This window comes from Mirounga leonina, unplaced genomic scaffold, assembly GCF_011800145.1.
Source record: "Mirounga leonina isolate KUSES-001 unplaced genomic scaffold, KU_Mleo_1.0 Mir_101799, whole genome shotgun sequence".
NCBI classification, from domain to species: Eukaryota; Metazoa; Chordata; class Mammalia; order Carnivora; family Phocidae; genus Mirounga; species Mirounga leonina.
Genome location: NW_023270210.1, coordinates 2556414 through 2582127, shown reverse-complemented (window position 1 = coordinate 2582127; position 25714 = coordinate 2556414). Strand labels below are relative to the sequence as shown.

General features: G+C 46.2%; 1 protein-coding gene across 1 annotated transcript; it reads left to right on the top strand.

Annotated features, from left to right (window-relative positions):
• The first annotated feature begins 8269 nt into the window (after positions 1-8269).
• On the top strand, positions 8270-23346 carry GABRQ (gamma-aminobutyric acid type A receptor subunit theta). Its single transcript, XM_035010384.1, has 10 exons — positions 8270-8418; positions 10482-10570; positions 15281-15348; positions 17043-17263; positions 18874-18956; positions 19433-19570; positions 20107-20259; positions 21515-21765; positions 22543-22999; positions 23063-23346. Exons 1-10 carry the CDS (start codon positions 8270-8272, stop codon positions 23344-23346), a joined length of 1893 nt encoding a protein of 630 aa, XP_034866275.1.
• Positions 23347-25714: the final 2368 nt, after the last annotated feature.

The following is a 25714-nucleotide window of genomic DNA, read 5'->3' as shown; positions in this document are numbered from 1 at the left end:
ATTTATTTTGCTCTGTTGTTCTTATCATCAGACAGACAAAATATTTTACTCATTTCACTTGTGTGTTCTCTGCCTTCCCCTCCTAGAATGTACATCATATTACATGATGGCAAGGATTTTTTTACTGTTTTTTGTTTTTCCTACTATTATATCCCAGTTCTCAGATAAGTATCTGGCATATAATAGGTACTCAATAAATAGCTGATAAATGAAGAAATGAATATTGGGATGAAGAGATAGAAGGAAATGGCATAGATGACTTCTAGGTCACCATCAGGTCACAACTGCGTATCAATTCACAGAGATTAAGGATACTCAAAAAGGACCATATTTACAGGGGACCGGAATGATCTTGGAGTGTTTTGGATTCAAAGAAACTATGAACCATACAGAAAGAATTGCCCATGGGCCTTTATAATAATGGTATAGGTATTGAAAGGAGTGCAGGACAAGGAATGTATTCATCAAGATAGGCTAGGCTTTACTGAAATAATAAAGTCCCCAAATTTCAACAATTTAGCACAACAAAGCTTGATTTCCAAATCATACAAGATCAGTTCCAAGTCATCAGCTCTCTCTTCCACCTGAGGATTCAGGGTCTCGGTCCTCCAACTTTGACATCACCATTTCAACATCTGGCTTTTGGCATCACTAGGTCAAGGGAAGAGCGAGCTAATGGATCATACACTGGCTCTTAAATGTTTGCATTTTATTATCTAGAACTAGTCACACCACCCAACCAACTGAAAGGGGGCTGGGGAATGCAGGCAGCACCTGGAATACTTGGTAAGCACTACCAACTCTGTCTCGAGATCATGGAGAAAAGGGCTGTTTTGAGCAATTTGGGGAAGTGTAAGAGTTGCTGACAGTTGAAATGCCTTATGAATTAGTGCTGTTACCACAAATGCAGATTAGACTGAGATTGTAAAACTATCTAAAAGAAAATCTCCTGCTCTGATAGAATGTAACCTGAAAGAGGAGCAGAAGAGAACATGGTAAGGACACAAATATGCAATAATTAGGAGTCAAAAGTGGGGGGGTGGAAACAATGGAACTGTAAAGGAACTGAGGACTGGTGCAGAACTAGTGCAGGCCCTCTATCACCCAGGAGGGCTCTGGGAGTCACATTTAAGAGAGGAGCCCTTCTCAATAGGGGCACCTCATACAGCCATGCAGGCTGCATCCTGCACAACTCCAGGAGCTACCCATTCACCATTTGTATAGGATCCCTGCTTTTCGTCCCCTGGGAACAGGAGCAGAGGTGCCTGAGACCAGCCATCAGCAGTCCCTTTGAAGGGCAAAGTAGCCTGTGGCAGCTAGAACTCCAGTGTAGAAGCAGAGGTCCACCCACTTGTGCATTAGAACTCCTTCCTTCAGAAGAATCTCTGCTCCCTGTGCTTATCCCACTGTTTCACCGAGCTTTTGAAGAAATTCTTATGTAAATGTCAGCCTGACTCACCTGGATTCAGGAAAACAATTAGATAAATAGAAAGGTTAGTCCACAATTAGACTAAGAGCTAAGGACCCCTGGTGGCTAGCAGTGGTAATTACAGCAGTCCTTCCGGATGGGGATCATGAGAAACCTGGTGGGGTCATTGAGGAAGTGAGGTGAAGCCCCAGGGCTAGGAAGTTGGGATGGACAGGGATTCTCTTCTGTCTATATTGTTCCACTAACAAGTAGACGTTATTACTACCCCATATTTCAGATGAGCGAACTGAAATTCAGAGGCAGTGGCACATGCTTAGGTAGCTGATGATGGAGTTTTAATCTAGATCTTCAGATTTATAGTCAAATGCCCTTTTAGCACACTATGCTACAACCAGTTCCCGAGGAAATAAATGAGTTAGTGGAGCATTCTCCCTATTCCTTCCTTTCAAAGCTAAGATGCCATATATTAAAAAGCAGGCTTCTGCATACTTTGGGGGGAAGCTGTTAAGCACACAAATTGTGAATGCCCAGCAAAAGTGAATAAACCCTGAAAACTCAGAATCAAAGTCCCAGAAACTCCTCTCTTAACGACATTTGGTCAAAATTGGTGTTCACATATTGCATGCCACAAATGAAGGTAGGTTTACATCTTTGCTGTTGGACAACTTTCTGACTGACTTGAGTTAGAAAATAGAAAAAACTTGCCAGCCCTCCAAATGTCCTTCAAATAGAAGAAATGCATGAAGGAGTTTGAGCCAAAACACTCAAAATTCCTCTTAGAAGCCATTATAGACAGATATTTTCAACTTAGGTAGTTGTCAGGGAATTTCAGAGGTACAGGAGACCACATAAACTCTGATGTTATTTGGCCATCCCTGACAGGCAACCATTAAGTCAGTCTTTGTATGAAAAGCTCTGGTTACAAGTCAGGAGTTCACTCTCTCAGAATACAGTCCATTGCATTTTTAGTTCTGTTTGTTAGAAATATAAAGTCCTGCAGGAATTTAACTGCAGTCCAGCATCAGATAGCCCAGTGAGTGAGTATACATGTTTATGTTTGAAGGGTATATTAAGATACCCTGAAAAGCACAAATTGTTTATTTTACAAACCTTTCCTTAAAGTGAAAATTTAGGAAAGAGTAAGCAAAAGGAAGCCTTTCTACAAAGATTCATTTTATTATGCTTAGTCTTAGAAAGACTTATAGAAGCACATTTTTCCAGCCTCAGAAATCAACTGCAGCTAGCATTTCAGACCCATAGAGAACATTTGCCTCTTTCATGGCCCATGAGATAAGGAAGACATGGGAAGATGGCCTTCCATGCATGGCAAGTGGGAAGGGCTCCTATTAAGTCAGGTTGTTCTGAGTAATCCAATTTTTAAAAATACATTTTATTGATTGAGAAAGAAGTGGATAGCACCTTTATTAAATTGTCTTTCATGGAAAATTTGAGTAAAAAGCATTCTAAAAACCAGGGTCTAACCCCCATCCCCCTGTCTCAATGTCTCCTGCTTGTGCCCTTAATTAGGACCTCATTATCTCTGACTTTGATCATAGTTTACTTTGTCTCTGATTTTCTGCACTTTCATTATGATGTCTCTAGGAGTAGACTTATTATTTATCCTATGTAGAATCCATTGGGCTTCTTAAATTTGTGGATTCAAAGTTTTAGCCATCATTTTCTTCCCCATTTCTCTCTTTTCTCCTTCTGAGACTTCAATTAAATATATGTTAGTCTTCTCACTATATTCTTTGTGTCTCTTATCCATCTTTTTCTTTTTTCCATATAATTTGTTTCCCCAAACAGAAACATGGACAATATCTTTTGACCTACCTTCCAATTCAATAATTCTCTCTTCAGTTGTTTCACCAGGGGTTACTACCTGTCCAAGGCCACTTTAATTTAAGTTCAGGGCTTGAGATTCCTGGGACCACCTAAGTGATGGGTATCTAGGCTAAAAGTCCTTGCAAGGGCTGGTTACCTTTGGTTCACCATTATCTTGAAGGCTTATCAAATCTCCCACTTGTTTGGGCCTTGAAATTAAACTTTTGTCCCCTTTGCTCATGAGGTCACCAAAACCAGAGCTAAGTTTCATGACTCTCTTCTGATTAATTAAATGCCCTCACAGCAAAAATGGCTTCTAGTGCTTGACTTACCTCTCTGGGTTTTTGTCTTCTTCTACATTTTAGCCTCATAGCTTTATGAGGGTTTTTTTCAGCTTTAATGAGATATTATCGACATATATGTAAATTTAAAGTGTACAACATGATGATTTGATACACATATATATTGTGAAATTATTGCCACAGTAAGATTAATTAACATCTCTATCCCCTCACATAATTACCTTTCTTTGTGTGGTGATAATTTTTAAGTTCTTCCAAATATATAATACATTATTATTAATTATAGTCACCATGCTGTACATTAGATCCCCAGAACTTATTCATCTTATGGCTGGAAGTTTGTATCCTTTGGCCAAACTCTCCCCATTTCCCCCAACCCCAGCCCCTGGCAACCACCATTCTGTCTCTATCTTTTTGAGTTCAGCTTTTTTAGATTCCACATGTGAGAACATACAATATTTATTTTTCTCTGACTTATTTCACATAGCATAATGCTCTCAAGGTCTACCCATGTTGTTGCAAATGACAAGATTTTCTTCTTTTTATGGTTGAATAATATTCAATTGTGTGTGTGTGTATGTGTGTGTGTGTGTGTATCACCTCTTCTTTATGCATTCATCTATTGATGAGCTCTCATGTTGTTTCTGTGTCTTGCCTATTGTAAATAATGTTGCAATGAACATGAAAATACTGATATCTCTTTGAAATCCTGATTTTAATTTTCTTCAAATATATATCCAAAATCAGGATTACTGGATTATATGGCAGTTCTGTTTTTAATTTTTTGAGGAAACCCCATACTGTTTTCCACAGTGGCTGCACCAGCAGGGCACAAGGGTTGTTTTTTCTCTACAGCCTCACCAACATTTGTTATCTCTTGTCTTTTTGATACTAGACGTTCTAACAGGTGTGAGGTGATACCTCCTTGTAGCTTTGATTTGCATTTCCCTGATAATGAACAATGTTGAGCACCTTTTCATGTACCTCTTGGCCATCTGTATCTCTTGGGAAAATATTTATTTAGTTCCTCTACCCATTTTCTAGTTGGATTGTTTATGGTTGTTTTTTGTTTTTTATTTATTTATTTGGGGGGGTTGGGTTTGGGTTTTGTTTTGCTTTGTTTTGCTATTGAGCTGTATGAGTTCCTTATATATTATGGATATTAACCCCTTATCAGATGTGTGGTTTGCAAATATTTTTCTCCCATTCTGTAGGTTGCCTTTTTATCTTGCTTATTGTTTCTTTTGCTGTGAAGAAACTTTTTAGTTTGATATAGCCCCACTTGTTGATTTTTGCTTTTGTTGCTTGTAATTTCGGTGCCATATCCAAAAAATAGTTGCCAAGACCAATGCCAAAGAGCTTTTTCTGTGTGTTTTCTATGGTAGTTTTACAGTTTCAGGTATTACATTTAAGTCTTTAATTCATTTCAAGTTATCAGTGGTGTAAAATGGGGTACAATTTCATTTTTCTGCATGCGGTTATCCAGTTTTCCCAACACCATTTATTGAGGAAACTATCCCTTCCTATTAAGTCTTCTTGACTTTCTTGTCAAATATTAGTTGACTGTATATGCAAGAGCTTTTCTTTGGGCTCTCAATTCTGTTCCACTGGTCTATGTATCTATTTTTAATGCCAGTAACACTCTTTCAATTACTGTAGGTTTGTACTAAAGTTTTAAAATCAGGAATTATGATGCCTCCAGGTTTGTTCTTTCTCGGGATTGCTTTAGCTATTTGGGGTCTTTTGTGGTTCTGTATGAATGGCAGGATTTTTCTATTTCTGTGAAAAATGCCATTGGAATTTTGATAAGTTTCATTATTTTTAGTTTTTTCTTCCTATATTTCATCCAGTTTATTTACTTGTCTTCATTGGGACTGTTAGTCCAAATTACCTAGACTGACATTACAAGCAGCAGAGATATACAATACCCGCCTAACTGCTTTCATTGCCCTCAGTCTCTCTTCTTTCCAGTTCCTCCTTTACAAAGTAACTGTGATTATTCCAAGATACCACTCTGATTGAGTCATTCCCTTGCACAAACCCTTCAAAAGCTTAATGTTGATTCTAAAATGAAAATCGAATTTCTTAGTTTGTACAATTAGGTCCAAATATCTCTTTCTTGCTCCATTTATTTACTGTACACTGAGTGGGTGGTCCTCTCTAGGGCAGGTTCTGCTTAATCTCTTGCCTTTTACCTCTCTTACCCCTTTCTTACTCCAAATTTACCTACACTCCAGTCGAACTGGAACACTCACTGTCATGTGGCAGACCTGGGTCCAGAACACAGATGGTCTAACTAACTTCTCCCCATCTCCCTTTCCCTCCCCCTCTGACCCAATTAAACCATTAATTAATTAATTAAAATCTTAAAAAAAAAGAAATTTCAACCCAGCATTACCTCTAGGGAGAGCAGAAGTGGGGGGAAGATCCCCTGGGATGTGAGGTCTGGAAGTGAATTCATCACCATCATCAACTTTTTGTCAATCTTCATAGTCACAGGGGCACCTAGGAATAAAATTTCAAGCTTCAGGCTTGTTTTTCATGAAAAATGAGAGATGGATTGCCTGTGAAATTTGATTCCAGGGTGCTGGGAACATCCTGCATCTAAATAAATCTACTCCCACCTGCTGGCGATTGCCTGAACATCCAGCCAAAGTTGAATCACACCAAAAAACAAAACAACGTTCTGGAAGTAGACAAACCTGGAAACAAGGATTATAGTTTGGACCTCCACTGTTATGTGACCTCAGGCCAATCCCCTTTCCTTCTCTGAGCCTCGGTGTCCCTATATTACAATCCAGATGGTTGGACAAAATGACCTAGAATGGCCCTTCCATGTTCATCAAGCAAGGATTTTCTCTAGAAGGATGCCTGGGTGAGCAGGGATGATGGGGGCATAACTAACAGCAGTAGGAGTGGGTTCAATTGACCCACTTCTGTATGTGATAGTGACATATGGATCCCACCATCCTTTTTTATTTCTGCACCTATGTGGAAAGGAGAGCATTTGCTGCAATGGCAAGGGAAAGAGGGGGCAAGGAGATGGCAAAGGAAGGTGTGAGGGTGTTCTGCTCTTAAAAGAAAACAGGGAAGTATGATACACATTTTTTAAAAGTTTGCTTCTAAAATGGTTAAGAAAGCTGCAGGAAACAGCTAACCCGGCAACTGAAGCTTTGCTGGGCACAAGCAGTTCCAACTCACTTCACCAAATATTGAGGGAAAGTGGGAGAGGGCTGTATTTCTGTGTGAATGTTCTAGCTAACCAAGAGTGACCTTGAAATTCATTTTCATTGCAACCCTCCTTAAGAGGTTCAGTGTTAGTAAAAGTGACTGAGGTCTATTTGTTGCTTGCCCATCTGGCCCATGGGTTCAAGGGCCGTCTTTCTGAACTTGTTTTGTCATGTATCAAAGATGGGAAAGACAGAGGGATTAAGTGGAGGAATTTCCTTATCCTCTGACATCCTTTTGTTTCATAGGACAGTATTCAGGGTAGTGGGAAGAATAAGAGCCCTCTAGTCAAAATGCCAGGCTTTTCCACACGGTGGGGCCAGAATGCAAAAGCGTTGCAGTGGACGGCTCTTCAAAGGCTAACTCCCTCGAATATCTGAAACGCTGGCCTTTGCTTTCTTTCCCCTTCAAGGTATGAGCCCTGGATCCTCACTTCAACTCTGCATGCTGGCTGTGTGACAGAGTCACATCTCAGAGTGATCCTGATTGGTGAATCCTTCCAGTTCCCTGAACTTTGTCCTGGGGACCTAAACTTGGGGCAAGGGCATTCCGAAAAATTAGTCTTTAAGAAACTCTTGGGCTATTGGAATCCAATTTCCAGCCTGATGGAGGGGCACTCCTGCATGGCTAGAGCTCTGTCATAAAACCCACTGGTGATCCCCCACCACTCCACCCGGAGGCAAGGGACGCGGGATTACTGGTGCGTCAAGGGTTTGGGAATGAGCTGCAGTCAGTTATGTTCTAGCTCCAAATGTGTCCAGCTCTTTCAGAACGCAGATTCAGCCAGGGCATTCAAATCACCTCACTCCTGTCACCGCAAAAAACAAACAGCAACAACAAAAATCCCGAACAAACTCTTGGGCACACGCTATTCCAAGAAAAAAGCACATTTCGCATTTTTGCAGAGAGGAAGAGTAGGACCCACTGGGTGCCCCAAGGCGCGGATCTGTGCCCCTCCCCCAGCAGCCAGATTCCCACCCCCGCCCCCTTCCCCCCCCCGGCCCCGCCCCTGCCAGTGTCTGAAGCTGGCCGGGGTAGGACTGCAGAGGCCTGAAGGGGCGGGGGGCCGCGCGGAGCGCAGGCGGCGGGCGGAGGCAGCAGCGCGCGCCTTTTTGTGCGGCTCCTGGCCCCTGCTGGATTGGTTCGGTCAGCGCTGCCGTCGGAGTGGGCGGAGCCAGCCGGGCGCCGGGCTTGGAGGCCAGTCGCAGCCAGAAGCGGTCGCAGACGGAGCGCACTTCGCCGCTGCAGGTGCACCTTGGGGCCGCTGCGTGGGGCAGAGCTGCTGGGGGGCTGCTCCTCCTGGGCTCTGGGCTCTGGGCTCCAGCTCGACCCCCGCGTTCCCTGCTTCCCATACCCTCGCTGGTGTCTCCTTAGAGACTCCGAGCGACCCCCCAGCTCCCTCTCGCCCCGCACTGCCTCCATCGCATCCCTTTCCCCCGCCGCAGACTGCCGTCTCTCGCGCCTTCTAGCCCGGAGCAGTGTGGCCATGGGTATCAGAGCGATGCTGCGAGCCGCCGTGCTCCTGCTCCTCATCAGGACCTGGCTCGCGGAGGGCAACGACCGCAGTCCTACCCCAAAATTCCACTTCGAGCTCTCCCCTACCGTGCCCGAGGTCATCTTGAACCTCTTCAGCTGGTAAGCGGGTACCGCCAGCCTGGGCATGGCGGCGACAGGGACCCGCGGGCGGCCTCTTGGACGGAGCGGGCTGGGGTAACTTGAACCCGGTTCGCCGAGCCCTGGCACTTGGGTCCTGCCTGCCGGTCCCTGGAGGGGGATGGGGTGGCAGTGGGGGTGGCCGATTGAAAGAGAGCTCTGTGCTTCAGCCCACCTGTTACAGCGGCGCCTCACGGAGCCCCGCGTGTGCCCAAACTGCAGCCCTGAGGGGGGGGGGAGGACGGTGCCCTCACCCCAGCGTCTGCCAAGGCCCTGGGCAGGTTTTCCCAGTCATATCCATTGGCACCTGTGGGATTGGGGTGGTGGCAGTACAGAGTGATGGACAACTCACAAAACAGAGAGAGTATAGAGACACCTGTTTGAGTCCGGATTTTCGTCTGTTCCCTGAAGCGCGTGCGTATGTTTGTGTGTGTTGAGCGGTGAGAGACATTTTCCAGTGCCGCAGATAGAAATTATTGGCTCAACCTCATCGGAGCCCAGACAGTGCAGTCAGTGGCTGCATGACCGTACAGCTGTGTGGCCTTTTGTGCTTACTCCTGTGAAAACATTTGAAGATCCAACGGCTTTTTTCTGTGTTTGATTTCAAGTTTGGGTCTGCAAATATCTGAAGAGATGTTAAAACAAGCAGACTTTACATGTAGCTCATACAAAAATGTGTATTTGCAGGAGCCACGGATCCTGAGCGCTGTCCTATGGGTAATGTGTGGTACTAAACAGGCGGGAATGCGTTGTTTTAATTCGGGAATAGTACATGTGTACACTTTGGAATGATGCAAAATGAAATTTTGTCATTAAAGATGATTAGAAATAATTTTTAAATGACAAGCCAGAAATGAACGTGTATTCAGAAAAAAGTGGGGGGTGGGGGCGTATAGTCTGGCAAGGTTCCAGCAGACAGCCCTGCAATGTCCTCCACCCGACATACCAGACTGCGCTAGTGAACTCTCTCTCTCTCTCTCTCTCTCTCTCTCTCTCTCTCTCTCTCTCTCACACACACACACACACACACACACACGTGCACACTGTGATTTGCAGGGACTGATGTCTGTTCCCTGGTCAATGCGTCAAAGATCCTAAGAGTCATAGTGAAGCCCAGGGCCTGTTCTCATTCACAAACCCCTTTTGGGGAAAAGAGCCCCACTGAATGTCTAGGTGAATTGGCTGAGCTTCAGAGACTTCTAGAAAGGCCAGCTCTCTGCAGGGCTGAGCTGGGTCCACTTACATGGGCTCACCCAAAACACGTCTAGGCTGGAAGCCTATGCTTAGCCAGAGAGATGTCTGTTCCCAGAATACATGTCTTTTTGAGGACAGCCCTTGGGCCCCCAAAATCTAAAATGGTTTGATTGGGTGAGGGTCTTTAATCTCTGCTACATGAGCAAGGCTCTCTCTGCGTCATGTGCCATATATCAAGTCTTAAAAAGCAGAGTTGTATAAACACAAGATTTACATAGACGTGAGAACAAAATGCCCAGTCCTAGCCTAGGTAGGGGAAATGTGACTGAGCTGGAGAATGCGAACTGGCTGGCTCAGCTCAGGGGGACACTGAGGGTGGAAGATGACCTTTCCTGAGGCAAGCAGGTGCCCCTGGAAGGACTCCCACCGACCTGGAAAGCTGCATCCAGGCTGATGGCAAGATGGGGCTTCTTAAGGGGTTGAAGTAAGGCATTTATCTCAGGGCTTGAACCTGCCCACTCCCTCCCCTCTCCACTTCTCCTACAGTCTCCCCGCCTCATGCCCCCCTCCTCCCCAATCCTGCCTGGTAATAAGTATCCAGTCTTTGTGCCCCATTCTCTAGATAAAAGCGGAAGGGGGGAGGGGAAAAAGAGCCTGCGACAGGGCTGCGCTTCTGGCTGACTCACTGTAGGGAGGGAGAGGAGCAGGGAGAGATGGGTACAGGTTTGACTGTACATGTCTGCATGTGTGCGGGAGCAAAGAAGGCCCTGGCATGTTGATACCTGGGGTGTTCTTTGTTGTTTGTTCCCTGAGAAGCAATGTGGCATTTACTGATGACTTCTCTGTTTCAGCAAAAATTGTGCAAATGAAGCTGTGGTTCACAAGATTTTGGACAGGGTGCTGTCAAGATATGATGTCCGTCTGAGGCCAAATTTTGGAGGTAAGACCCGTCCACATACTAGAAGCCTTTGTGTTAGGTGGGAAAAGAGCTGAGACTGATGCAACGAGACACCCCCACTCAGGACGCTGACCAGTGGCACTCCCTACCTTCCTACCACTGTGGACAACCTGCATCAGAGCACTTCCAGGCCCCCAACCCCCAGGCCTTTTGCTCTGCCCCGGCAATTTCCCACTTCTTCGCCTTCTTATGCAAGGGGCCTTTCTGCTCCCTCCCTTACAACAGCCTGAAGTGCGCTCCCTGGTGTGGCTGGAGAAGCAGTAACCACAGACAAAACTGCTGGGTTTCACAGGCTCTCCAGTTTTCCGCTACATCTATGGGAGGGGCACACATTCTTCTACTTGATCACACATTCTTTGCACCTTAGACACTTGCAAAGTGATTAGCTAGTGCAGCTAGTTCAAAACTAAGGGCATGGTCTTCTCCGTCTAGTTTACTTTTCCCACCGGGGTCCCGGGCACTTCCACCTCTGCCACCCCTTCCCAAAGCCTTCAGCTCCCACCAAGTTCAGTTCATTCAACACACTACAGTCAGTGTGATCTTTATAAATCCAGCCTGATCACCTCACGAACTTTTGATGGCATTATTTAACTGCCAGGTATAATCCAAACTCCTTAGCCTCACACTCAGACCTCAAGCACAGAGATGAGAAATGACAAGGAAACTGAAACAGGAAGCCCATAGATCAGTTTCTCCTTTAATTCCTGCCTGTCTCCACCCTCAAAAGGGTGACTGGGCTCAATCACACAGCTTTAAGGGACAAGCAATCTGCTCCAACCCCACAGAACAGGAGTAGCATTCTTTGGCCCAGGGGCCACCCAGGAAACCTAGACCAAGGACAGACAAAAGGAAGGGTGTACTAAATAGAAGTTAGTCACATTTCGGCTCAAAGGAAACAGAGAAAGAGCTAAAAATCAGAGTGGCTAAGTTGGAGAAAGCACTCCACTTCCTGCAGGTGGTAGAACTAGACACCTGCTCTAAAGAGTTAATGAATGCTAATGGTTCACATTTGCACATATGAATAGAGGTCTTCCGAATACACAATCCCTTCACCCTAAAGGGCACACAGCCAGTGAGGTCTACAGTGTGGTAGACCAGTGTGGGGCTCTGTGATTTGCCTGGAGGGCCACCTGGAAAACCAAAGCCCCAAAGCTTTGGAAGTGGGACACTTAACTGGTGTCACCTTTGCTGTGTTGCTCCCTCTGAGTGTGGGGACAGAAGGTACAGTCCTGGATCCAAGGTGAGTGTGCACTGGGCATTAGAAAGCTGGAGTGGAGAGGGCAGAAGGAAGGCGCTTTCAGTGTGGGGATTCAGATGCTAGGGCACAGCCAGCACCTTGTGTGACACTGGTTTCTACTACACTTTCTGCTTTCCTCATTTTCACGTTTCTCAACAAAGGCTGACCAACAGCCATTCAAGTACACCAAGCACACCCTTTCCACTGTTTCCGGTTGCCATCTCCGCAGACATCCGGGGCCAGGGGGAGGGAGCAGGGGCAAGGACCAGCCTCTGGGGATTATCAGGTGTGGCTGGTCCACAGTAGCTCCAAGGCACCTCACCACCGTCTTTTGAGCTAACTTGGATTTATTTACACCCAATGCCTAACCTCCTAAGTTACACTAAACTTTATGGGCATGTAGACCTGGAGCATATGAGAAAAGATGGGTCCCTGATGAAGGTGGCAGAGCAAGGACAGTGCAGGACCGTCTAGCATTTAGAGAGAAGGAGGCACTACATCCTCCATCTGGGACTGTTATATGGGCTGGGGTGGGGGGGGTGCCGATCAATGGGACACTGGGTCAGGGGTTTCAGGGTTGGGGTAGCCCAGGACTCCCTTTAATGCCTCCCACTAGACACAGAATCAAATTCCCCTCTGTCTGAAGTGAAATAGAGATTCAAGGACACACAACACACACACACCACATACAGAGGCCTCACCTGACTGTTGTCAGGTTCGGTGGGTCAGTAATGAGGCTGTGGGAGCCTCATTACTTCCTTGAGAGGAGGAGGAGAAAGGGCCAGCTGCTTCTTTCTGGACAAGAGAAGTGGGATTCCACAGTGTTGCCAAAGGCAGGCCCTTGAGGACTTCACCTAGTTCAGCACCTGGCATGACCTAGGTATAGAGTGAAGGAACGAGGGGGACATCTTCATCATTCCTTCATTTATCTGTTCTTCCTCTGCTACTCTGGTGGCTGCTAAGGAGGACAAGGGCTTGTGGTAGCAAAATTTCCAAGAGCGAAATTTTCTTTCTGCCTTCCTGAGCCCATCAGGAGGGTAACAAAGGGATGTGAGGCTGAGGCCATCAAAACAGAGATAGAATTTAGACACCTTATCTGGAAATTTCTTGTTCCCCCTCCATGGAATACCGTGGCTAAACTCTCATAAGGTGTCCCCACTAGATGGGTAAATTAGAAAACAGCCCCAGGTCTCCTTCCTCCAGGCTACATCCCCAGGCCAGGACTCATAGCTTGGTGAGGGAAATGTGGACTGCATTTCAGCTCCCACATACCCCTTCCACTGAGGGCCCTTGGACAGGACTGTGTCCTGGCCCTTTAGGGTTCAGGTCCCCCAGGATTCCACTGTAAGGGATGGGGTTGCCTGAGTAGCACAAAGTGGTCTAAGATGAGAAGTCTGATCCAAGAGTGAGGTGGGGGCGGGGAGGGCTGCATGGCCCCTCTGGAGCTTGTTGCCTGCTTAACATGCTTTTCACCCTCTAAAGGCATGTAGGGAGCCTGAAAGGCTATAAGAAAGAACTACATTTCTAGAAACCCCTGTCACTACGTGTATTGCTGGAGTCTGGGCCCATTTACTTCTCAGCTGCCATTCGTATGCTGATGCCCAACCCCATGTCACTGCTTGAAACATTGGGGTAGGAATAACACTTTTCCCTCTTGGCAGCTCAGCTCCTGGGCTATCAGCCTGCAGTGAAGCCAGCAGGCTAAATTGCAAGTGTCATGCATTTATGTCATGCATGTTCCCATAGCGTAACACATATAGAATAATGGCTTAGCTGTGGGGCTAGGTAAAGACAGCTTTCAGCCAACAGGAAACAACAAAAAGTGTTTTACCACAGCACCTTAGAGTTTACTACATATTTTCAAATCCATTATCACATTTGAGTGGGCAGTGCTAACACCTGGGACTGAAAAAGAAAGCCCGGAGACAGAAAGACACTCAGACACACATTCCAGTCACACTCAGATATTAACATACCCAGACACCCTCACACATGCACTCGCAGGAACAAACTCACAAATTCAGTCTACACACTTACCTACCCTCACATGCGCCTGCTCACATATTTTTACATGCTCACACATCTGTGTACATACGAACATGTGTACACATACACGCATGAACATGTTCTCACAAACACACTCAAAAGTTTATCCACACACAGGGCTGCCTGGGTGGCTCAGATGGCTAAGTGGCTGACTTCCACTCAGGTCGTGATCTTCGGGTCCTGGGATCAAACCTCCGGCTCAGCAGGGAGTCTGCTTGTCCCTCTCCCTCTCCCTCTGCCCCTCCCCACCACTCGTGCTCTCTCTCTCTCAAATAAATAAATGAACTCTTTCAAAAAATGTATTCATACACACAGACATATTCACATGCTTATGCTCCCACATTCACTTACACTCGCACTGCCAAATTCACTTATATACATACAAAGATGCACACACGCATGCTTGGATATTCACATGCATGGACATACATATTGACATGTCCACACATTCATTCATACAGATAAATAACTCCTATTAACCCACATGCAAAAAATGCTTACACACATACACTGATCTGCACAGGCTTATACGTGCACATTAACATGCTTGCATGCAAACAGGCTAATGCATTCACTCATATAGGAGCTTGCTCACACACGTGAACATGCGCACACAATCATAACCACCTATTTACCCGTTCACACAGACATGCCCATATATGAACAGGCTCACACATTAACACACGTACACATCCACATGCACACACTCACATTAACATGCTCACACATTCACTCATACCTGCACAGTGACACATGAACACACATGAATATGCTCATGGACTCACTTGTACATCAGCATGGTCACACATTCAATTACACACAAACACACTCATGTACACTCATATTTAATCACACACAAACATGCTCACACATCCACTCAAGCACATAAAGGTGCTTGTATACACTCAGACACCCACATATATAAGTGTGATGAGTGTGAGTATGTAAACATGATCACTAATCACATTTATAACTTGCATACAAATAAGGTCACCCACACAAACATAGTCACACAACGAACATGCTCACTCACACTGACTGTAAGTCACACACTCAGAATTTCACTTACATTCCCCAACATTCACTCACACAAACACTTTCATTTACACATTCCCTCACACATGCACTTAACGTGCTCACACACAGACTTACACATGACTATGCTCATACACATGGACACACAGACCCATCCATTCAGTACACAAACATACATACACTCATGTAAAAGCATCTTTAACATACAAACATGAACATGCATCTACTCAAACGTGGACCTGCTGACAAATACATTCACAGGTAAACAGGCTCCCATAGACAACCCACATATTTACACCCACACCCAGGCAGTCTGGCTCCTGAGTCCATGCTTTATCATACCCTGCATGTAATAGTGTCTTCCTGTGCTGTAGGTGCCCCTGTGCCCGTGGGAGTATCTATCTATGTCTCCAGTATTGAACAGATCTCAGAAATGACTATGGTAAGTGTGCCAGCTTCAGCCATGGGCCTGGGAACGGGGAACATGGGGCAAGGAGCAGGGTCATAAGCCAACTCCAATTGTTCTGACCTGCAACAGAGCCCACATAAATGAACATGGTAGGTTTGGGAAACTACAGCCACCTGGAACAAAACATAAATAAATCCAAGTGAGTTATAAACCTAAAGGTTAAAGGCTTATGAAGTTTTTAAAAGAGAATATAGAATACTGTCTTTGTGGTAGGACTTCTTTAAAAAGTCATAGGAAACAGAAGCCATAAAAAGAAATACTGGTAATTTCAACTATATTAAAATTCTATCTAGAGGCACCTGGGTGACTCAGTCGGTTAAGCATCTGCCTTCAGCTCGGGTCATGATATCAGGGTCCTGGGATCAAGTCCCACCTCAGGCTCCCTGCTCAGTGGGGAGTCTGCTTCTCCCTCTCCCTCTGCCCCTCCCCACCCACCTGGTGCTCTGTCTCAAATAAATAAATAAAATCTTTAAAAAATTCTATCTAGCCAAAACTTCTAGAACTTTTGTTTTGCCAGACAAATAAAACCAGTATAACAGCTGTAAAAGGATAAGTCAGAGTGGACTAAGATATATGCAACAGAAAGAACTGCTATTGAAAATATACATAATTCCTGTGAATTAATAAGAATATTTATTTAATTATTTATTTATTGGAGGCAGAAAGAGCATAGGCAGGGGTTGCTGCAGGCAGAGGGAGAAGCAGGCTCCCCACTGAATAGGGAGCCCGATGTGGGACTCAGTCCCGGGACGCCAGGATCATGACCTGAGCCAAAGGCAGACACCTAACCAACTGAGCTACCCAGGCATCCCAATAAGAATGTTTTTTAAACAATAGAAAAATGTTTAGAAAATTTGAACAGGAACTTCACTTTTGTGAAGAAAACCAAGTAGCAGATGGACATGTGCAAATATGTTTGACTTTATTATTAATCAATGAAATGCAAAATAAGACCAGAGCAAGAATCCATTCCATCCCACCAGACTGGCATAAGTCAAAAGTCAGACAATACCAGTATTGGGAACTCTCATCTGCCCTGGGTGAGGGGGTAAAGTGGAACGTTCATGTCATTACTTTTATTTCATGTTGATTTTGGTGCGTATTGTCTGTTCACATAATAGTATATACATAGTATATTCACATGAGAGAATATTCTCTCCAGTGCAAGTGAACAAACTTTAATTACAGACATCAACATGAAAGGATCTCACAAATAGAATTTTGAGCGAAAGAAACAAATTAGGAATACATACAGTATAATTCCATTTGGAAGAAAAATTTAAAAATAGGTCCAAGTAAGCAATATGTTTCCTAGAAATACAGACATAGGCAATAAAACTCTAACAAAAAGCAACAGAGCTATTATCATTAAAACCTAAGATAATGGATACTGCTGGGAGGTAGATGTGGGGAATATGTTCTGGAAGAAACACATTGAAACTCGAAAGTTATTGGTAATATTTGATTTCTTAACCTGGATTTTAATTACATGAAGCTCAGTTTATTCTTAACATTTAACATTCTTGCATGTTCCAATACTCATCTATATTTGGGATGTATTTTTTACACCTGCATGCGTGCACACACACACACACACACACACACTCTTTGAAGATGGAGAGCTGGACAACCCCACTTAAGACTGGGAGTTACCTTTCTCTCCTCAGGACTATACGATCACGATGTTTTTTCATCAAACCTGGAAAGATCCACGTTTAGCATACCATGAGACCAACCTGAACTTGACCCTGGACTATCGGATGCTGGAGAAGTTGTGGGTCCCTGACTGCTACTTTCTAAATAGCAAGGATGATTTTGTGCATGATGTGACTGTGGAAAATCGCGTGTTTCAGCTTCACCCAGATGGAACAGTGCGGTATGGCATCCGGTGAGTTTCCCCAGGGGCTTGGGGACCATCCTGGCAGGCTTCCTTCTTCCCCCTGAGTAGCCTATGAATGCACTGTAAGGGACACACGAAGGACCCTGTTGCTGTCTTGCACTGCCCCCTCACCCATCCTATCCAGTAGTCAAAGGGAAACCTTCAGAGTTTCCCACAGCCATCCTTGGCTCTCCTGTCCCCACACCTTGCCCATCCTTCAGTCCCTAACTTAAATGCCCTCTTTGTCAAGACACCCTCCTTGATTTTCTCAATTCGAAGAGCTCTCCCTCCACCTTAGCATTGTACACATTCTGTTATTTATCTTTGTTTCTTTTCTCTCCCATGATGTGAGGGAGGGAGACAAATGAATGCTGAGGGAGGGGGCCCAATCTCTGTCGTTGGTCATATCTGCATCATGCAGGGGGCCCAGGGTGTGCAATATATGTCTGTTGTCTATGGTTCCCTGCACATGGGATACACACACGCTGGAAATCCTCCCTGGTTTATTTATAGTCACTGAGGCTCTCCTCACGGCATCATCTCTTACAAACTATCACTTAAGACAAGCATAAGAGATAAGTGTAGCTCAGAAAATTTCTCCAAGAGGTAGTGGCACCAGGGTTCAGCCCCTGTCTCTGAGTCTCTCTTTCTCTGGGGTGCTCCTGCTCTATCCCTTTGTTTCTCTCTGCTTTCTCCATGGTGCAAGGTGCTAGAGTGAAAACAACAACAAAGCTTGCAGAGAACAAGGTCACTGGTCATACTTGTTTCATTCAAAGGGGGCCTCAGCTGATAAATGCTGCGTGGAGGATTCATGGAAGGGACACACACACACACACACACACACACACACACACCCTACCCAGCGTACAAAATGGAAATCACTTCAAGGGTTGAAAGGGACAAGGCCTCGTCTCCCTTCTGTGTGGTGGGTCCCTTCTCCCACTTCCGCAGCTCCTCCGAGATCCTTCTTCAGATTCCCCTCACAGACCCACCATGTGGCATCTTGAAGCCCCTGCCCAACACTCCACAGCCCACCTTAGATATGTTAATACTTCCTACCCATTTATACCTCCTACTGTCGTGTTGCTCAGCCCCAGTGGCCTATGTGCATACGGGCAGACACATAGAGAAGAGAGCGCTGTGGGAGCAGAGGCCCCACAGCCAAAGGAGGGCCTGGGCTACGACTCACATCCATACGGGCACTCCACATTGGATCGGGCCCCTCAGCTGCTTCAGTGTGGCACCATTTCCTATTGACAGCCTTGCTCCTTCTTCAGCAAGAAGGTCCACTTTCTGTCCCTCCATCCAGTTTCCTCAAGGGCCCTTCCCATTCTGCTGCCCTGAGGTTCCCTGTCAGACCTCTTGGTTTCTCTGTCACATACACATTCCCTCTCTCCTCCTACACAACTGTGACCCAGCTTTCCTCTAGGAGGAAGGAAAGGAAGAGGAAAACGAGGGAAAGAAAAACTGGAGGGAGGAAAGGAAGACCCAGTTCGAGTGTAGGCAGTTTGGGACAGTGTTAGGTGGGTCAGTATGTGGAGTACCTCCCAGTTCTCTCAGGAACGGTTGCTTGCCTGGACTTGACTCGCTTTTCCCTTCCTTTTGCTTTTCCTCTGCAGACTTACCACCACAGCAGCTTGTTCCCTGGATCTGCAAAAATTCCCTCTGGACAAGCAGACCTGCAAGCTGGAAGTGGAGAGCTGTACGTATATCTTCCAAGGCCTCTTCTTTCCTACCTGGGGTCACAGTCATCCAGAAACCAAAGGCAGAGTAGACAGTGACAGGGAGGGCATTATTCCCCTACTCCCTTCTTCCCCATTCTCTCTCTGTTCAACAGATGAACAGACAGAAGTATATACAAAACGTCTGGGAGAAGGTGGCCTTTCATGTGTGAATAGTCAGTCCTCCGGGGAAATTGTACTTTGCTATTGGGAAATTATGTACAAGCTAGTGGATAGGAGCACATCTCTTTGCTCTGTTTTCTTTCCTGGCTAAGAAGCTCCAAAGTGAGAATTCCCTTTCCAAGTGCCCCTCTCCTCTGTGCTCAGACTCAGAAAACCTCAAAGGTGCCCCAAGAGTGCAGGTTCCGACCATCCTTTGGTTTCCACAGCCTGCCCTGGTGTGAAATCTGCCTATGCCTGCTTTCTCAGACTGACTCTGTTTCTCTCCCTCTCCCAGATGGCTACACGGTTGAAGACATCGTATTATACTGGGAAGGCAATGGGAATGCCATCCAAGGGACTGAGAAGCTGCACATTCCTCAGTTCAGCTTCCTGGGAAAGATAATGACTAGCAAAGAGGTGTTTTTCTACACAGGTGGGTCTGATCTTCTCTCCCATTTCGTCTTTCTTTTGTACCCTGGTACATTCCTGGACATCTGTCTGCCTTTGACCTCTACACTCTCTGTTGCCTCCTGTCCTATTTCCTTCTGGCTCTAGACACTTTCCAAAACCCACTTCAAATGAAGAAACGGGTGTGGAAGCACTTGGCCAAGTTTGACACTCTACAGGTGTAAAATGTTCATGCTCTTCCTGATAAAAACAGGCCTCCTCTCATGAGCCAGCCTCCCCCCCGCCCCCATTTGTCACTTTGAAATATTTACTATATCTCCCATTTCGAATCTCCAGTTGACATGAAACAAGTGAGGAAGGAAGGAGGAGAGAACAGACTTGCCATGCCATATGGGCCTACTGATATGCCATTGTCACGGGCCTTAAGGCGGCAGGCAAATAGGGTCAGATTGGCAGGCTGCCCAGGCTGGAATATTAGGGGCTTCCCCTCCTCCATCCTGTACTTGACCCTGAAAATCCCCTCAGCCCTGCGACCCTAATACCAGGATGTCTCCTTGCCAGGTTCCTATGTGCGCCTGATACTGAGGTTCCTGGTCCAGAGGGAAGTCACCAGCTACCTTGTGCAGATCTATTGGCCTACTGTTCTCACCACTGTTGTCTCTTGGATATCGTTTTGGATGAACTATGAATCTTCTGCAGCCAGGGTGACAGTTGGTAGGTCCTGTCCTCATCCCAGGGAGGAACTTGGATCATCTTGCTCAGAAAAAAAGTCAAGAGTAAGAGAGGAATACTTGGGGTGGTATGTGACTGCACGGGCAAGGAAGCAATATGGTGCCTGCCCAGCAGGCATTTATCCAGGGGCTTAGCCAATCCCCAGCAGAGAGACCGATATTGCAGACAAGTGTGAAAAAAACATCAGGGCTGGGATCTTGGTATGTTGGACCCAAAGTATTAGAATGCATTATTTGCTGGATACATGAATGAACACGTCATAAATTTAGATCAGAAATGCAATACAACAAACGTTGATTAAGCAACATATCAAAATGCCCATCAAAATGGCAGTAGAGGACTTCCAGAGAAGCTGTCCTCAATGAGTATCTGGTGGAATGCTGGGATAGATACTGTGAGATGCCAAAGAAGGAAACGACCCAGATCTTGTTGGCTAAAACTGCACCAAAAAAGTCTTGCTCAAGCTGCATTTTCAAGACTTGTAGGAGGCAGAGGCATAAGACTTGTCATTCACCAAAATAGGAAATCACTATTAAAAGGCACAGGGGCCCTAAAAGGGGACTAAGTCAAAGGGTGCCTAGGGCAGGAGCTGTGGGGAAATAGGGAGAGTCACAGAGAGACAGGAGGAGTGACTTGAAAAGACCTTGAAGTTCCAGTTTAAGCAGTTAGAACTTCATGTCCAAGCAATGGGGAGAACCAGAGGGTTTTGAGCAGTACCAGGGAGGGGCCTAGAGAATCAGCTCCCAAGTTTATCTGGTCCCAGTGTGCCCCACATCCAGGTCTGGTTTTTCCTTCACCGTCTTTGGGGCAGACTCCTCAGCCTCTTTCTTAAGGAGCACATGTTGGACTAAACCTTCAATATGTGTGTAATTTTTTAAAGGCTCACAAACCTTTCTGAGGGATGTGATCTAAAAGAAAGCCTATGTGCTGGAAGGCAAAAGAGGCTGGAGATATAAGTCCCACTGTGAAACCATGGCTGGAGATTTTGGACTTGATCCGAAGAGCAATGAGAAAGTCATGGAATCATCAAAGCATGGGCTGGGTGTAGAGCTGGGGAGGAAGAGCAAAGAGAGCACTTGAGCGAAGTCCCCAGGCCTAGAGAACTGAAGGCCTTTTGCTGAGGGCCCTCCCCGCTCCAGAGATGATGGTTGCTCCCTTCCCGTAGGATGTGGGCCTGATGGCTTGCCAAGAACTTCAGCCACCTGAGGAGGCTAACCCTGCGCCATGTTCTTTATAGGTCTGACTTCAATGCTCATCCTGAATGCCATCAACTCACATCTGCGGGATAAACTCCCCCAAGTTGCCTGTATTAAGGCCATTGACATCTATATGGTCGTATGCTTCTTCTTCGTGTTCCTGTCCTTGCTGGAGTATGTCTACATCAACTATCTTTTCTACAGCCGAGGAGGATCCCGGCGCAACCAAAGGCGACACAGGAGAGCCCAAAGAGTCATGGCCCGCTACCGCTACCGGGAAGTGATGCTGCAGGTTTGGCTTTTTGATTAACAATCAGCTTTCCCTGATTAGGGATTAGGCACCTTCTTAAGCCTAAGCTTAGCCCTTGACCCTTTCACATTTCTTCGTTCCTTTAATCCTCGCACAACACACACACACGCACACATCAGATAGCAAAGAAATAGAACAATTTATCATCACTCCTTTATAGGTCAAATCATTGTTGCAAGGTCCCAAGGCAGTAAGTGGCAGAACTAGATTTTCCCAGACCTTTTGACTTCAAATCCAGTCCACTTAGCATATTTTCAAGGGCAGGTGAAGGACCCAGAGGGCAAAGGAGCACAGGGAGGCTGAAAGGAAGAGAAAGACACCAGAGGGGTTAGCCTACCCCTCCTTCCTTTGCTCTTTCAATTCCCAAAGCCGTGCTGAGACTTTTGTTGCTGGCAGTACATTAATGTCCAGCAGTGCCCCCTTCCTTCCCAGGAAGCCCAGCCACATCCGCCTGAGGAGGCCTTGCCTCCATCCACCACATAGCACTCCAGAGAGAGCAGCTGCCCCAGGAAGACCCAGGCTTGGCAGCCACCGTGGATTTCCCTTACATGCTAACAGCCTCTTGGTCCTGTTCCTCAGCCCCTTGCACACCGGAGATCCCAAGAAGAGATGATTCTGTCAGTGGAAGAGATCAACAGTCACATTGCAAGTGCTGATGAGGAAAGCCCTTTCCCTCTTCCTTCCTCCCCACCACCAGTGCTTATTCATGTAGAATATGAACCTCCTGACTTCAGAAATCTATCTACTATCTCCTTGAAGGATGCCCAGGTTAGCATAGAAGATGAAAGTGACTCTCTTTCCTCCAGACCAGTGCAGGCCTGCCTGGCAAGCCTAGAAAGCCTCAGCTCTTTGATCTCCATCCCAGAGCAGGCCCCACTGGCCACCTCAGAAAGCTTCAGCTCACTATCTTCTCTCTCAGAGCAGGCCTGGCTGGCCTCTAGAGAAAGCCTGAGTGATCTCCCCTCCACCTCAGAGCAGGCCCTGCCCAGCTATGGCATTCGCTTTAATGGTTCTGAGATTGATGACAGTGTTATTCCTACTGAAATCCGCAACCGTGCTGACGCCCACGGCCATGCTGATACCCGTGACCCAGAAGACCCTGAAGAGAACACGAGCTCGGATGAGGGTCATGGCCATGGCCCTAGTGGGAGGCATCTGCTTGTCTATGGTCACAGGTGTGTGCAGGAAGCAAGCTGCAGCCTTGATGAGATCCATAGCAACCTTAATGAGATTCATAGCAACCTTGATGAGATCCGTAGATTGCCTGATGACATCAGAGTTGAGAGCGGCTACCTTGACCTTGAGAAGCAACTCAGGTGTGATCTTAACAGTACCTGGAGCCTTAATGTTGATGATTTCATGGGCTTTGACCAAGGCAAGGACAGTAACTCAGAGTCTGATGACAGTTGCCCCCCGAGTCCTGGGTGCTCCTTCAGTGAAGGGTTCTCCTCCAAGCTCTTTGACCCTGACTATGTCCCTGAGGTTGACAGGTGGTCCCGGATCCTCTTCCCTCTTTCCTTTGTGGTGTTCAACATTGTCTACTGGGCATTTCATATCAATTAGTCCCATAGTGCCCCTTTCATGGTTCCTCTTGATTCCATTTTGCCTTCTTTTCTTGGTTCATTTTATTTTGTGGTTATTTGGGCAGTTGAATTAGTTCTGCCTTTCTCTTTATAAACATGAGGTGGGAAGTAGTTGAAAAGGATGTGTTCTAGCTGGAAGGAAAGGGATTGAGGAGGACTTGGAGGTAAATAGCACATTGATTTTCCTTTTTTGCTAGAAGACTATCACCTTTTCAAAGACTTCTAATATCTGTGAAGCACAGAAAAGCCCCTGGAAATGTTTGGAGGACAAAGCCAGGCTGGGAGACAGAGGAAGGATCCAAGCCCTGCGCATAAACATTTCTGAGGGTTTTGCTGCCCCCGACCATGTGTTGAATTTTCTTTTTCATTACTTTTTTTATTCTGTTTTTCCCTCCTAAGAATTTAGTCCTTGCTCACCCCCTGATTAAGGTTTTACAGGAGAAAGTCAAGCTGGGCTGAGCAGGGGTACACAGGGGAAGCACTAGCCATGGCTTGAAAGTGCAAGGGGCTGGCTCTAGGCAACTTGGGGAAATCTCTTCCCCACTATTGTTTTCTGTTGTATTTCGAGTGTGGTGTTGTGGTGTGGGGTTGGGAGTGGAATGTGGGTGGGTAGGGGTACTGAGTGAGATGTCAGGGTAAGTGAGAGATCATGTTTCCAGCAGGAGCTTGCAGGAGGTGATGAGGTCAAGTTGGAGATTCCCAGATTGAACTGGCATCTATGGAGGGATTGGAACTTCTCTTGTCTATAATTCTGCTTCACAATTCTTGATAATACAGACTGGGTACTGGGTACGTCTGTCTAGGTCAGATGCTGACTTGATCACTAGTGACAGAGCAAGCACTTGCTGAATGAAGACGAGGGTCAGGAAATTTCTGACTTGCTATTTCATCACCTGGTCTAGAACAGCAGACGAACAATTGTGAATCTCTATAGTAACCCTGTGTGTCTAGTGCATAGCAAATGTCAGCAAGCTCACTGACCCATCACATTGTTATGCCCTCACAGGAGCCCAGTAAGCCAGGGAAGGCAAAGCACATTGTCCCCAGTGTTCCAAGGGGAAAAAATGGAGCTTATGTATCATGCCTAAGGACGGTAAGTGGTAGAAGTAGTAAGGTAGTAAGTGGTAGAGCCACTCCACTTGCTCTTCTTTCTTCTTATCCTCTTAACTCTCTCAACTAAAGTGCTCCCCTTCCTCCTCCCCTCTTTACAAATGGGGGTGCTCCATCAGGTTCTGCTTCTTTGCCAGGCCCCAGACCTCATTACATAGCACCTGGAACATCTCTGCAGGAAGTGGCCAGTGACCAGCCAGTGAGTGTGAACCAAGCACATGGAACGTGGGTACTGCCCACCCAGTGGGGCCACGAAGGGAAATAGAAAGTAGCCTGCACTCCAGCTTTCCTAGCAGCTCCACCTCTTTAATGGAGGCCATGGGGGAACAAGACTTGCCAAGCACTCGGCCTATGTTTCTCCTTCCTGCCTAGGCAGCCTCTCCTGCAGCCCCTCAGCCACCTACCCTTTTAACTGTGTTTCTGTGTTTGTGTTTCTGTGTATAGCTGAGTAATTCTGTATGTACATACAACCGTTTTGAGAAGCTGTACAGCTCTATGGATATCGATGTAAATCTATATCGGTGTGTATAAGAGTGTATATATAACAACGTGTGGATGCGTGTTTGTGTATGCACACCCCTGGGAAAGAGTGTGTGTGCCTGTGTGTATGCACGTGGGTATATGCTATGTGTGTATGAGAGCATATGTGCACACCCATGTTTATTCATCTGATTTGAATGAGTGTGAAAGGAAATCCACCCAAAAGCATATGTATTTCCTGTTGGTGGCTCTTCTAGAACCACCTGAATTCCTTTGGCCTGTTCTCACCTAAGTGGGCGGCCATATTTGGCCGGGCTGGTTAACTGACTGTTTCTTTCCAATTCCCTGTTCCAGGGGGCAGTGTCTCCCGGTCCCCAATCACTCTTCTCCTCCTTCCTCCACCCATCTGTGCTGTCTCCTGGACAGAAGACACAGGAGAAGTGAATGTAGTCCCAGGAAGTGACAGTTTAGTGCCTTGAGATAGGAAGTGCTCAAACATGGGATAAGCTGGGAGTGTAGAGCATTTTGCTTTGTCCTGAAACGACATGTTTGAGTAACAAAGGCAGGGTTTGGGTGTGTGTCGGGGGGGGGGGTGCCTTGAAGATGCATTAAGAACAGATATATGATGTAGACAATGGGTGGGGAAAGCTAAAGAACTAGAGAGGGACTTGTGTATAGCCTTTGTAACTCATCCCCTTATTGCAATCACATTGTAAGCCCGACACGTGTGGGGGCTGAAGGCAGCCAAAAGCATGTGG